The sequence below is a fragment of the Ovis canadensis genome, chromosome 3, assembly GCF_042477335.2.
Source record: "Ovis canadensis isolate MfBH-ARS-UI-01 breed Bighorn chromosome 3, ARS-UI_OviCan_v2, whole genome shotgun sequence".
Classification (NCBI taxonomy): domain Eukaryota; kingdom Metazoa; phylum Chordata; class Mammalia; order Artiodactyla; family Bovidae; genus Ovis; species Ovis canadensis.
Genome location: NC_091247.1, coordinates 25,726,559 through 25,739,499, shown reverse-complemented (window position 1 = coordinate 25,739,499; position 12,941 = coordinate 25,726,559). Strand labels below are relative to the sequence as shown.

The 12,941-nt window shown below is 43.3% G+C and overlaps 1 protein-coding gene across 2 annotated transcripts in view; it reads right to left on the bottom strand.

The window, feature by feature from the left end:
- The window catches only part of VSNL1 (visinin like 1), a 126,434-nt gene that overhangs the window by 59,889 nt on the left and 53,604 nt on the right, over positions 1 to 12,941 (bottom strand). For both annotated transcript variants that reach the window (XM_069580235.1, XM_069580236.1), the window contains exon 2: positions 12,303 to 12,469. In XM_069580235.1, coding sequence (XP_069436336.1) covers positions 12,303 to 12,464 — 162 coding nt within the window. In that variant the 5' untranslated portion in view covers positions 12,465 to 12,469. The remainder of the gene's footprint in view (positions 1 to 12,302; positions 12,470 to 12,941) is intronic.

Sequence of the window (12,941 nt, the reverse complement as noted above, 5' to 3'; positions counted from 1 at the left end):
GCAGCATAGGCTCTGGAGAATGAAGAAAGCTTCTATTTAGAGAGAAGGTGAAAAAAGCTTACAGAATTTTGTTGCAAAACCATAATGTCTTGAGCTGGATGCAGGTGAATCAAAGTCAAAGGAACTCAGTGGAGAAAGATTCTTCTGACTTTGAGGGCAAGGAGATCAAAGGAGACTCTTTCAGGGCGAGACTGAAGGAGGAAATAGAACAGGCTCTATCTTGAAAGCAGGACTCCATCTTGGGCCAGACTGTGGACTTTGAGCTATATGCCCAGTATCTATGGAAACGACATACCAACGGAAAACCAGGACCCCATTGCCTAAAAGAATACCCTTATTATCTGTGTAACCAAATAGAATCATACATTCTATTATGCTTATTGAGATATGACCACAAGCCTATTGATAATTGCCCACTGTTAACTACCTAGGCTTAAGGCTTATGAATCAGGGGTTAACTTTGATTGTATCTTTCTTTTTCCTTTGTTCAGACTAGTTTCAGGGAATTTTGGGGAGGTGAATTTGGACACGTACGCTTAGGGAATATAAGGTTTTCCCAAAAACTGGTCGGGGTCCTTGGCTAAGAGGAGACTGACTCTACCTTAGGCCCGCTGGTGTAATAAACTGCACTCCACTATCTGCATTGTCCTTCTGAGTGAGTTTGTTTCCCGGAACGCGTGGCTACAACCAGACTTCTGAGCTGGTCCTAGAAGGATGGCTGGGTGTGGTGCACATGGCTCACAACGAAGTAGACAGAGAAACTCCTGGTGCTTGTTCCTGAATGTGACCCAGAGGATACAGGAAGCACTGCAAGGAGGGGAGAATGCTGCTTGCAAGGTGGCCCACGTGTTTGACTCTGCTGGCCCCTCTGCAGGTTAGGTCTCCTGACTTTCCAACTCCTATGGCTTCAAGTGAGGAAACACTATGTCCAAAGTCTGGCTCCTCGGTCATGGAGAATCAGGTGAGCTACCAGGCAGATGGAAGCACTTTAGAGCGATCACAAAGAAAGGGAGGGAGGGAGAAGAGGGGGAAGACACCAGAGAGGAGGCCTGTGGTGGAGTCCTGGTGGGTATGAGCTTTATCTTCAACAGGCGGTTTTCCAGATTATCTCAGCAAGTTTCTGCCGAGAGGTTTTGGTGAGTGAGTTTATTGTGTTTTGTTTCATTGTACTTTGTTTCAAGCTAATATGCTCAATCAGAAGGGCCTCCTGCCAGCATTATGCAAAGGAGCTCTCAAACACAATAGTTGTGTTTTTTTTTTTTAATTTTATTTTAGCTTTTGTGATTCTGGTCACTGGGATTTTGGAGTTTCCAGACAGACTGACAGTTCCTGTCCAAATCACTCCTCTTTTGAGGCTCAGCTTTAATATCTCCTTTCCCACCAGCCCTCCCCGGGCCTTCATGTCCTTCCTTGTCTTTCATGATCTTCATAACAATAGCCCCTGTACCATAGGTGTGTGAATGTGTGTATATAAACAACACACACTTATATATATATCTCATACACACACACACACACACACACACACACACACACACATATATATATATATATATATGTATGTATGTGTATATACCGGAGAAGGCAATGGCACCCCACTCCAGTACTCTTGCCTGGGAAATCCCATGGATGGAGGAGCCTGGTGGCTGCAGTCCATGGGGTCACTAAGAGTCAGACATAACTGAGCTACTTTCACTCTTCACTTTCATGCATTGGAGAAGGAAATGGCAACCCACTCCAGTGTTCTTGCCTGGAGAATCCCAGGGACAGGAGAGCCTGGTGGGCTGCCATCTGTGGGGTTGCACAGAGTCGGACACGACTGAAGCGACTTAGCAGCAGCAGCAGCAGCATGTATATATACACCTACCCATTTATAGGGGTTTCCCAGGTGGTGTTAATGGCAAAGAATCCACCTGCCAATGTAGGAGGCTCAAGAGATGACGGTTTGACCCCTGGGTTAGGAGGATTCCCTGGAGAAGGAAATGGCAACCACTCTAGTATTCATGCTTGGGAAATCCATGGAGTTGCAAAGAGTCAGACATGATTGAGAAACTGAACACACACACACACACATACCTCATACACTCGACCTATAGACTTCTTGATAGGACCAGATGATAGCCACTTGAGGTCAAGGATCTGTGATGTGTTCTGTAGACCCAGAGCCTACACATAGGTACTTAGGAGAATGAATGGCAAGCAGATACGTTTCATCCCTGTGGGGCCTTCCCATTTTCATGGGGCTCTGGACAAATACAGCTTAAATAATGGGCCCTGAATGAACCAGGAAAGCATCCCCAACAAACTGAAAACAATTTCACAGAGTGCAGTCTAGAAACGTTTGTTCTTTTATTGCCTACAAAGTTTATTTGAAAGTCTAGTATAGAAGGGAGATCTTCCCCATTTGTCTCATGTCAGTTGACAACCCATTAGTCTGCTGTTACGGAAATTAGAATGTTCAGCCTGTCAATGATACAAGTATCTTTGGTGGTCCTTAATATTTTCAGACCCTGATGGAAAAGACCCTAATGCTGGGAAAGACTGAAGGCAGGAGGAGAAGGGGATGATGAAGGATGAGATGGTTGGATGGCATCGCTGACTCAATGGACATGAGTTTGAGCAAGCTCCAGAAGTTGGTGATGGACAGGGAAGCCTGGCATGCTGCAGTCCATGGGGTTGCAAAGAGTTGGGCATGACTGAGCGACTGAACAACAACAACAACATTTTGAGAGCTTGCAAAGAACCCTTTATAAATCTGAGGAAGGGACTTCTCTGGTGGTCCAGTGATTAAGAATCCACCCACCAAAGCTGGGGACGTGGGTTCGATCCCTGCCCTGAGAGGGTTCCACACGTCACAGAGCAACCCAACCTGTGTGCCCCCACAACTACTGAGCCTGTGAACCTAGGGTCCAGGAACCTCGACTACAGAAGCGCGTTGACTGCAACTAGGGAGTGGCTCCTGCTGGCTATAACAAAAGCCTGCACATCAACGGGAGACCCAGCACAGCCAAAACTAACTAAATAAAATAAAGCAAATCTGAGGAAGTTATCCCGAGAGGGTAGATACAAAATTTTACATTACAGGCCAGTGTCTCTCAAAATATCATTCATGGGTTTTCTCTGTTAGGACTATCTTTGAGGTCATATTTCCTTCTAATAGTAGATTTTTAAACATAAGAGCACAATTTCAGAGTAAACTGCTAAAGCCATAAAGCAAATTAGGCGTAATGTGTGTCACGTTAGTCGATCAGTAGTGTCAGACTCTTTGCGACTCCTTAGACTGGCCCGCCAGGCTCCTTTGTCCACGGAATTCTCCAGGCAAGAGTACTGGAGTGGGTTGCCATGCTCTTCTCCAGGAGATCTTCCCAACCCAGGGATCAAATCCAGGTCTCCCACACTGCAGGCAGATTCTTTACCGTTTGAGCTACCCAGGGAGCCCTTTAGTGAATTAGCATTATTATCTGGGAAATCTCTCTTGTTCTATTGAAATGTCTTTATCATCAAATGTTTAGATGCTCCTGATTCTATGATAGCATTTAAAAAAAAAATTTTGTTTTAATCCTTGTCTCTGGGTAGTTATATCATCAGAATTTGGGGGTCGAGATTTGTATTTCTTAAGTTTTAGGCCCTGACAATTGCTCATTGAATGGAATTCCAATTATATTTTATTGTAAAATTAACATAGTTTTGTGAAGTGAAAAGCATTATACAAAAAAAAAAAAAAAAAGATATTCCAGCTCTACCAGGTTTTGAGATTACCAAGGGCAAGTCCTAAGACAGAGAACATGTTACAGAAAGCATAAAGGAAATGGGCCTTGAATGACTAAATGAATGGATAAACCCAGTCTTTGAAGGATAAGCTGCAAGAGTATTTTCTAATAACCAAATTACAGGAGCTCTTCAGGAAACGACTGCTTGGATGGACACATGGAGTCACTAGGCAAGAACTCTTCTGTTATATTCAAACTGTTGGATTAGAGATGGTTCAAAGGCACTCTCGGGCCCTCCCACCTGCCTCAGTTGCCTAACGCTTAACACTCTTGAGGAGAAAATTTGGTGCTATTGTTTTTGCCTGGTGGAAAAACAGTGGCTCGGTGACCTCAGGTGGCACTAATGGTGAAGAATTCGGGGGCTGATGCAGGACATGCAAGAGATGCAGGTTCAATCCCTGGATCAGGAAGATCAACTGGAGAAGGAATAGCACTTCATTCCAGTATTCTTGCCTAGAAAATTCCATGAACAGAGGAGCCAGGCCGGCTACAGTCCATGAGATCACAAAGAGTTGGACACGACTGAGCGACTGAGCACAGAACAGAACCAGAAGAACAATCCTTGGCTACTTAGTTAACCTCTGAGAAATTATCTCTTTCTTCATCTGCAAAATGATATGCAGGAGAGACTGAGCAGGTAGGAGCAGGTAGAGGGGTGTTGGGGACAGGACACCAAGTGGTTGGTGGGACTGAATACAGAAGGTCTGGAACACCACACCTGATTCTGCCTGGTAGCAGGGAGCTGGAAGAGGCCACTGTGCTGGAGAAAACACAGAACTCAGTGGCTAAGAATCTCAGGGCTGGGGATGTAGCCTCGCGGTGGATCCTGCTACCCTGGAAACATGGTAGACAACACTATTTGATTCAGGCTCATTTTCCTACTGAACCTCCGCAGAACCTCACTTCCTGCTCTATAGACCGGTCTATGCTGCCACTGCCTTTGGCACAAGAAATAAAACCTATTTTCCACCTTGGTTCTCTGAGAGTAAATGAGCGGATCACCTATCATGATGGCAAAAACATCTTGTAGGTTGCAAGTCGTTTTCACTTCCTTTCTTTCCTTTGGGACTCCACCACTGAGGTGACAGGCCGGAGCCTATTATTTCCATCAGGTAGATAAGGAAAACAGATTCAGAGAGGCAGAGTTCTGGCAAATGTAGCACAGCTAGGATTGAATCTCCAGATTCTAAATCCCATGATTTTTTTAAACTTACTCTTTTTTTTTAAAAAAAAATTGGAGTTTAGTTGCTTTATAATGTTGTGTTAGTTTCTGCTGTATAATGAAATGCATCACTTATGTGTATGCATATATCTCTTCCCTCTTGGACCTCCCTCTCAGCCCCTGCCCTATCCCATCCATCTATGTCATCACAGAGCACTGAGCTGAGCTCCTTGCGCTATATAGCAGGTTTCCACTATCTGTTTTACACGTGGCAGTACACATAAGTCAAATACTGTGTATTAACGCATGTGAATTGTGGAGCTGGAGAAGACTCTTGAGAGTCCCCTGAACTGCAGGGAGATCAAACCAGTCAATCCTAAAGGAAATCAACCATGAATATGCATTGCTGATATGACTGATGCTGAAGCTGAAGTTTTAATACTTGGGCCACTGACGGGAAGAGCTGACTTATTGGAAAAGACCCTGATGCTGGGAAAGATTGAGGGCAGGAGGAGAAGGGGACGACAGAGGACGAGATGGTTAGATAGCATCACCAATGCAACGGACATGAATTTTGAGCAAACTCTGGGAGATATTGGAGGATAGAGGAGCCTGGCATGCTATATAGTCATGGGGTCACAAAGAGATGACTTAGTGACTGAACAAATGGAATCTAGAAAAATGGTACAGATAAAGCTATTTGCATTGCATTAATTAACTTCTTACTTTAATTTGCCATCATGAAATTACATCTACCTTCCGCTTATGCCCCAACGACATGCATCAGTGTCATTCTGCCTTGGCTTGTGGTTAACTGTGTCTCTACAATTAGCTTCTGAGTTCCTGAAGAGCAGGCAGGACTATCCTTTAGCCGCTTCTCTATGCCTCCACCACAAGGCTTCCCGAAAAGGAGATACACAGCCAGCGTTTATTATTTATAGGTCACTCACCAAACACTGATGCTTGCTCTGTGGCAGGCCCTGTGCTAGCCACCAGGTTTTATGTTAATGGAAGTGAGCTGAGTGTCCTCTGTAACAGTGGTCCCCAACTTTTTTGGCACCAGTGACAGTTTTTGTGGAAGACAATATTTCCATGGACTGGGGGTGGGGGTGGGGTGGGATTATTTCAGGATGATTTAAGTGCATTACATTTATTGTGCACTTTATTTCTGTTATTAATACTTTCTGTTGTTATTACAGCAGCTCCATCGCAGATCATCAGGCATTAAATCCTAGAGACTAGGGACTCCTGCTCTACAGGACTGATGAATGAAACCTGCAAAACTGTGCCCCATGGGGGTTAACAGGAATCCTTGACTTCTGCAGAACAGCAGATAAGGGAACAGGTTGTTAAAAAAACAAAAACAAAACAAAACAAAAACCACCCTGCTTGTAACCTGCCTTTACTGATTAAGCTTGCTTTAGTGTTTTTTTTTTCTTCTTTAATTGCATTCCTTCCAAGCTTCACATAGCGAGGTAATAATATCACAACACTTCTTAACCACTCTTATAGATAACTCCTCTGACTAGAATCACTATAGAATCAACCGGCACTTAAGCTGTTTTCCAGAAACCTGGTGTCAACACCTGTCTAGTCAGGCTGACTAAAGCAGGTAGGGACCACTGACGCTAAAACTGGGCCTGCACAGTTGTCTGATGAGTGACTTTTTGATGTCAGAGGGCGAAAACACCCATCCTCAGATCTTGCTAAAGCACCTCCATTTCTGAACATGCATCCCATGAAAAAGCATGTAACCGGGACACACCTGCACGGAATGCTGATAACTCACCTTTTCTCTACCTCCCATCACCTTGCCCCAAGCCTCAGACAACCTCGCTTCTTTATATATAAATATCTCACGCCCTTTGCTTTCAAAGCAGTGGATCTGAGACTCCTTCTCCTGTCTGTTTTGTCAATCAGCTTGGCTGTTTTGTCAATCAGCTCCTTGGTTGGCTGTCTTGAGTCAGCTCTTTTCCTGCCACAAACCTCAGCATCTCAGCATTTGGCTTGCCGTGCGTCAGGCAAATGAGCCTGGTTCGGTTAACACCAGCCACAAACCAGGAAGGACCATGCCCAGCCCTGTGTTTTTCAAATCACACTCCAGCAGCTTGTACAGTGGATGGGCTTGGAGAGAGGGTGATGAGAGGCTGCCAAGAGAATCCAGGGGACAGGCAGGGCCATGTGCTGCTGGGCGAGTCAGGGTACCCCATCTTTAATGTCCATCCTGATCGCCACTGTTCTTGTGACATTGGGAAAATTATCTACGTTTTCTGAACTTCAGTTTTGAACAGTTCCAAAGAGAGACTGGATGGAATTTCCTTATATTTTGCATACAAAGTCTTTTGAAGTTGAGGGTTTGTGGTTTCTGGCCTTGCAGGGGGCAGGTGGGGAGGCCTCTCTGGTTACCCTGCTCCACCCCACACTCTCATCACAGCTGACTCTACAGCAGTGAGGTGACTCTCCTGAAGCCTAAAAGGGGTCAGGTCAGTAACAGTAAAGGTGCCAGGCTGACCTCACAGATAGAGGGCAGAGGCCACCGGCAGCTTTGCTCACTCAGCTGGATTCCAGGATGTCTCACTGTTCAGCCTGAGACAGAAGGAACTACTGAAAAAATGCCTATTCACCAAGATAAAGACTGTGCCTTGGTGAATGTTTGTACTTTTAAGCAGCATTAAAGGAAGTGAAAAGCAAAGGAGAAAAGGAAAGATATAAGCATCTGAATGCAGAGTTCCAAAGAATAGCAAGGAGAGATAAGAAAGCCTTCCTTACCAGTCAATGCAAAGAAACAGAGGAAAACAACAGAATGGAAAAGACTAGAGATCTCTTCAAGAAAATTAGAGATACCAAGGGAATATTTCATGCAAAGATGGACTCGATAAAGGACAGAAATGGTATGGACCGAACAGAAGCAGAAGAGATTAAAAAGAGGTGGCAAGAATACACAGAAGAACTGTACAAAAAAGATCTTCACGACCAAAATAATCATGATGGTGTGATCACTCACCTAGAGCCAGACATCCTGGAATGGGAAGTCAAGTGGGCCTTAGAAAGCGTCACTATGAACAAAGCTAGTGGACGTGATGGGTTGAGCTATTGCAAATCCTGAAAGATGATACTGTCAAAGTGCTGCACTCAATATGCCAGCAAATTTGGAAATCTCAGCAGTGGCCACAGGACTGGAAAAGGTCAGTTTTCATTCCAATCACAAAGAAAGGCAATGCCAAAGAATGCTCAAACTACTGCACAATTGCACTCCTCTCACACGCTAGTAAAGTAATGCTCAAAATTCTCCAAGCCAGGCTTTAGCAATATGTGAACAGTGAACTTCCAAATGTTCAAGCTGGTTTTAGAAAAGACAGAGGAACCAGAGATCAAATTGCCAACATCTGCTGGATCATGGAAAAAGCAAGAGAGTTCCAGAAAAACATCTATTTCTGCTTTATTGGCTATGCCAAAGCCTTTGAGTGTGTGGATCACAATAAACTGTGGAAAATTCTGAAAGAGATGGGAATACCAGACCACCTGACCTGCCTCCTGAGAAACCTGTATGCAGGCCAGGAAGCAACAGTTAGAACTGGACATGGAACAACAGCCTGGTTCCAAATAGGAAAAGGAGTATGTTAAGGCTGTATATTGTCACCCTGCTTATTTAACTTCCATGCAGAGTACATCATGAGAAACACTGGGCTGGAAGAAGCACAAGCTGGAATCAAGATTGCTGGGAGAAATAGCAATAACCTCAGGTATGCAGATGACACCACCCTTATGGAGAAAGCGAAGAGGAACTAAAAAGCCTCTTGATGAAAGTGAAAGAGAAGAGTGAAAAAGTTGGCTTAAAGCTCAACATTCAGAAAATGAAGATCATGGCATCTGGTCCCATCACTTCATGGGAAATAGATCGGGAAACAGTGGAAACAGTGTCAGACTTTATTTTGGGGGGCTCCAAAATCACTGCAGATGGTGATTGCAGCCATGAAATTAAAAGACACTTACTCCTTGGAAGAAAAGTTATGACCAACCTAGATAGCATATTGAAAAGCAGAGACATTACTTTGCCAACAAATGTCCATCTAGTCAAGGCTATGGTTTTTCCTGTGGTCATATATGGATATGAGAGTCGGACTGTGAAGAAAGCTGAGCGCTGAAGAATTGATGCTTTTGAACTGTGATGTTGGAGAAGACCCTTGAGAGTCCCTTGGACTTCAAGGAGATCCAACCAGTCCATTCTAAAGGAGATCAGCCCTGGGTGCCCTTTGGAAGGAGTGATGCTAAAGCTGAAACTCCAGTACTCTGGTCATCTTATGAGAAGAGTTGTCTCATTGGAAAGGACTCTGGATGCTGGGAGGTATTGGGGGCAGGAGGAGAAGGGGACGACAGAGGATGAGATGGCTGGATGGCATCACCGACTCGATGGATGTGAGTCTCAGTGAACTCCGGGAGTTAGTGATGGACAGGGAGGCCTGGCGTGCTTCGATTCCTGGGGTCGCAGAGTTGGACACGACTGAGTGACTGAACTGACTGAAAGGAAGCGTTTTCTTCCCAGCCCTTCTGGGCCTTCATTACATAAACCACATCTTTCTCTGTTACTCTCCCTCCTAACCTATCAGACCTGTCTTTCTTTCTTTTATTCTTTTCCCCTGTGGAAGGAAGTGGCATATTTCCTCTGTGATTCCTTTTTTGTATTTTGTCCTTGGACAACTCTCAAAGGAGAGGAAGACTTTGCCTACTTTCTGACTACTTGATAACCAGAGCAGCGGCTGAGTTTAAATACGGTTGTTAAGAGCTTGCCAAGAATCTAAACTCCATCTACCAGGATAAAACCTCACCTTCTTGGAAAAGAGTCTGCTCTAAAGTGGACTGGGGAAGGTAGAAACGGGGGCTGATGTTGGTTCATATACATCAATTGTACCATAAAACACTGAGGGATATTTAATGTTTATACATGCTCCTCGCTTGTCTTGAGGTGGATTTTATTTTCAGTGTGGAGTCCCTCCAGCATGTAAATAAAATACTTCATTTCCTGCATTTGAACTATTTCCTCAAAGGCAAAATTGCTCTCACTGTAAACAAATAGTGAGAAACACACAGCTCTCTTAAACACAGAGTGATAGCCTGCATGACCTTTCCTGATAGGAAAGTGGCTTTGACAAATCTCATTTATTTGTACTTTCCTTGGGGCTGAGGGAAGACAGTGAGGAGGCACAGGCTCAGTCCTGGGTAATAAAACAATAGAAGATGTGACTTTGAAAGCTATGGAGAGTGGTATAAAAATTTAGGAAAGTGACCATCCCACTTCTGTGCAAAAGCAATTTATGTCTATTTATGTCAATGATAAATGCATTTCTCAGTGCTTCCATATAGAAGATCTCTACACACTAAAACCAATGGCTCAGATCATCTTAGAAATGTCACAGTGATCTTATAACATGCACACCTGCCACTTTTTGTCCTTTCTACACACAGGCAAAGAGAGAATTTTATAGACACCTCGAGCTCTCAGGGCATCAGCACTGGATTCATGATAATCATGGATTCTTGACATTCACTAGTGTCCTGCACTTATTGCATTAATAAAATTAATAATTTTATAAGTACCTGCAAACCCAGCCCCCTAAGCTGTGGCTAAGACTTTGACACAATCTGTATCTAACCATGTGGCTAAACTTCTGTCTCACCCTTTGCCTCTTATGCATGGGAGGCAACCGTCAATTTCAATCCTGTCTTCATCACTCTCTTGCTTTCTTTTTTGTGTGATTTTATTGCTTTTATTTGTAGTTCTATAAAATATATTTTTATCTTATCTGTGTTTAATTTAAAGTATTTTGAGACTGACTTTTAGCACTTAATGCTTCAGTGTTGCTGAAGTTCAACTGTTTGGATGACTGTGTGAGTATACCACAGTTTATTTTCCACTCTCGTTTTGATGGGCATTTGGGTTGTTTCCCAGTTTTGCTATTGTGAACGGTGCAGCGTATCTTTTTTATACGCACAGGAAGGTATTGCTGGAGCAAAGGCTATGTGAGATGTTCAACTTCAGGAGAGAATGACAATGTTTAATATTTTATATGATCATCCCAACACACATACATGCATGCGGATGGTTTATATTGCTCAAATTGGTATTCGCTGCATTTAAATGATAACAGCACTATTATATATTTGGTATTTTAGTCAGAAAAAATTAAAAGAAAAACAAAAAAAATGCAGTTCTTCCAAAGCCTCAAATTATCCAAGTATAAAAAAAAAGGGATGTCTCAGATCATGCCAAATCTAGAACCAATACAACTGATAAACTCAGAAAAACTGAAACAACATCACTGCAGAACAAATCCTTTCATGAAATGGTTTTATCTAATGCGCATGGCTTCTCTGGTGGCTCAGTGGTAAAGACTCTGCCTGCCAATGCGGGAGACACAAGTTGGATCCCTGAGTTGGGAAGATCCCCTAGAGAAGGAAATGGCAACCCTCTCCAGTATTCTTGCCTGGGAAATCCCAAGGACAGAGGAGCCTAGCAGGCAACAGTCCATGGGGTTGCAAAAGAGTTGGACTCGATTTAGTCACTAAACAACAATGGGGGAATTTCAACTTCTAAACAGTAGAAAATGCTGGGGAGAATTCATATTTTAGAACTCGATACAATGATAGAAGACCATCCATGCTGACCTTAATATACATCAGGACTCCCTACTTCCTTTTAAATTCAAAGCTTTGGGGATCTATATATTTTTCTTATCTGCAAATAAAGGAACCTTTGTTGCAAAAGCCCTCCCATGCACTTCCTCTTTAACTGAGGTGTGCTGTGCTAGGCTTAGTCACTTAGTCATGTCCGACTTTTTGCAACCCCATGGACTGCAGCCCGCCAGGCTCCTCTGTCCATGGGGATCCCCCAGGCAAGAATACTGGAGTGGGTTGCCATGCCCTCCTCCAGGGGATCTTCTGAACCCAGAAATCAAACCGGGGTCTCCTGCATTGAAAGCGGATTCTTTACCAGCTAAGCTACCAGGGAAGCTGGAGAAACGTATAGATACCTTTAACAAGCCAAACGATGCAAAACGATGCTTGTCTATAATCATTAAGAAACACTATTATCTGGGATTTTTACTCTTCTTTACCAGATACTATCAAAGTCTGAACTCTGGTGTTTTGATTGAACAATTACTCTTCTTGTTCAGAAACTGCTTGACTTATCTCTGGAACAAAACACTTTCCTTTACATTTTTAAAAAAATGACCATTTTTCTTTTGGGGTGAAAAACCACCGGAGTTGAAACAAACTGGCTACTTGGAGTTATAATTCCATGTGAAGCTATAGTCGATAAAGACAAGGTTTCTGGCCTGAAAAAGTTTTTTAAAGGTTGAAAAACATCTTACCTTCACGTAGAGTTGCTGAAATTCCTCGAGATTCAGTCTCCCGCTTGGACAGTCCTTGAGAAATCCTTTGTACCACTGCTTGAGTTCATGCTCATTAAACTCTGTGCTCTTCACCAGGTCCTCCATCACTTCAGGGGCCAGTTTGCTATTCTGTTTCCCCATTCTGCCTGAAGAAAAGCAAATTAATGCAATTAGTGCTGTGGCTGTGATCATTTCAAGGTTGATTAGGAGCCAAGCTAGAGTTCTGAGCAGTCCCTTGGTTGGCAGTCCCTCCAGTGTGTCTGATCAGTTTCCCCAAGTCTGTTTCCTTCTATTTGATATTCTAGAAAAGAGACGCATGAAAAAAATTTCTCAAAAGGCTATTGACTTCATCTTCCTTCATCACGTGTCATCTTTTACACACATTGACTCCCACAAGGAAAGCCAATCATCTCCTTTTATGCTATTCAGGTAAAGTATATGGAAACTTTATAATCTCATTTTATGAATTATGATTCCTTAGCACTTACTGCCTAGATACCTAATTCTGCATTTAGTTTGCAGGGTTACTAAGTGGGGCTACTGACAAGAACAATAAGAAGGCTTTATAGGCAAATCATCAAAAAATTGGCTTTGAAAACATGATCAGCAATGGTGGTT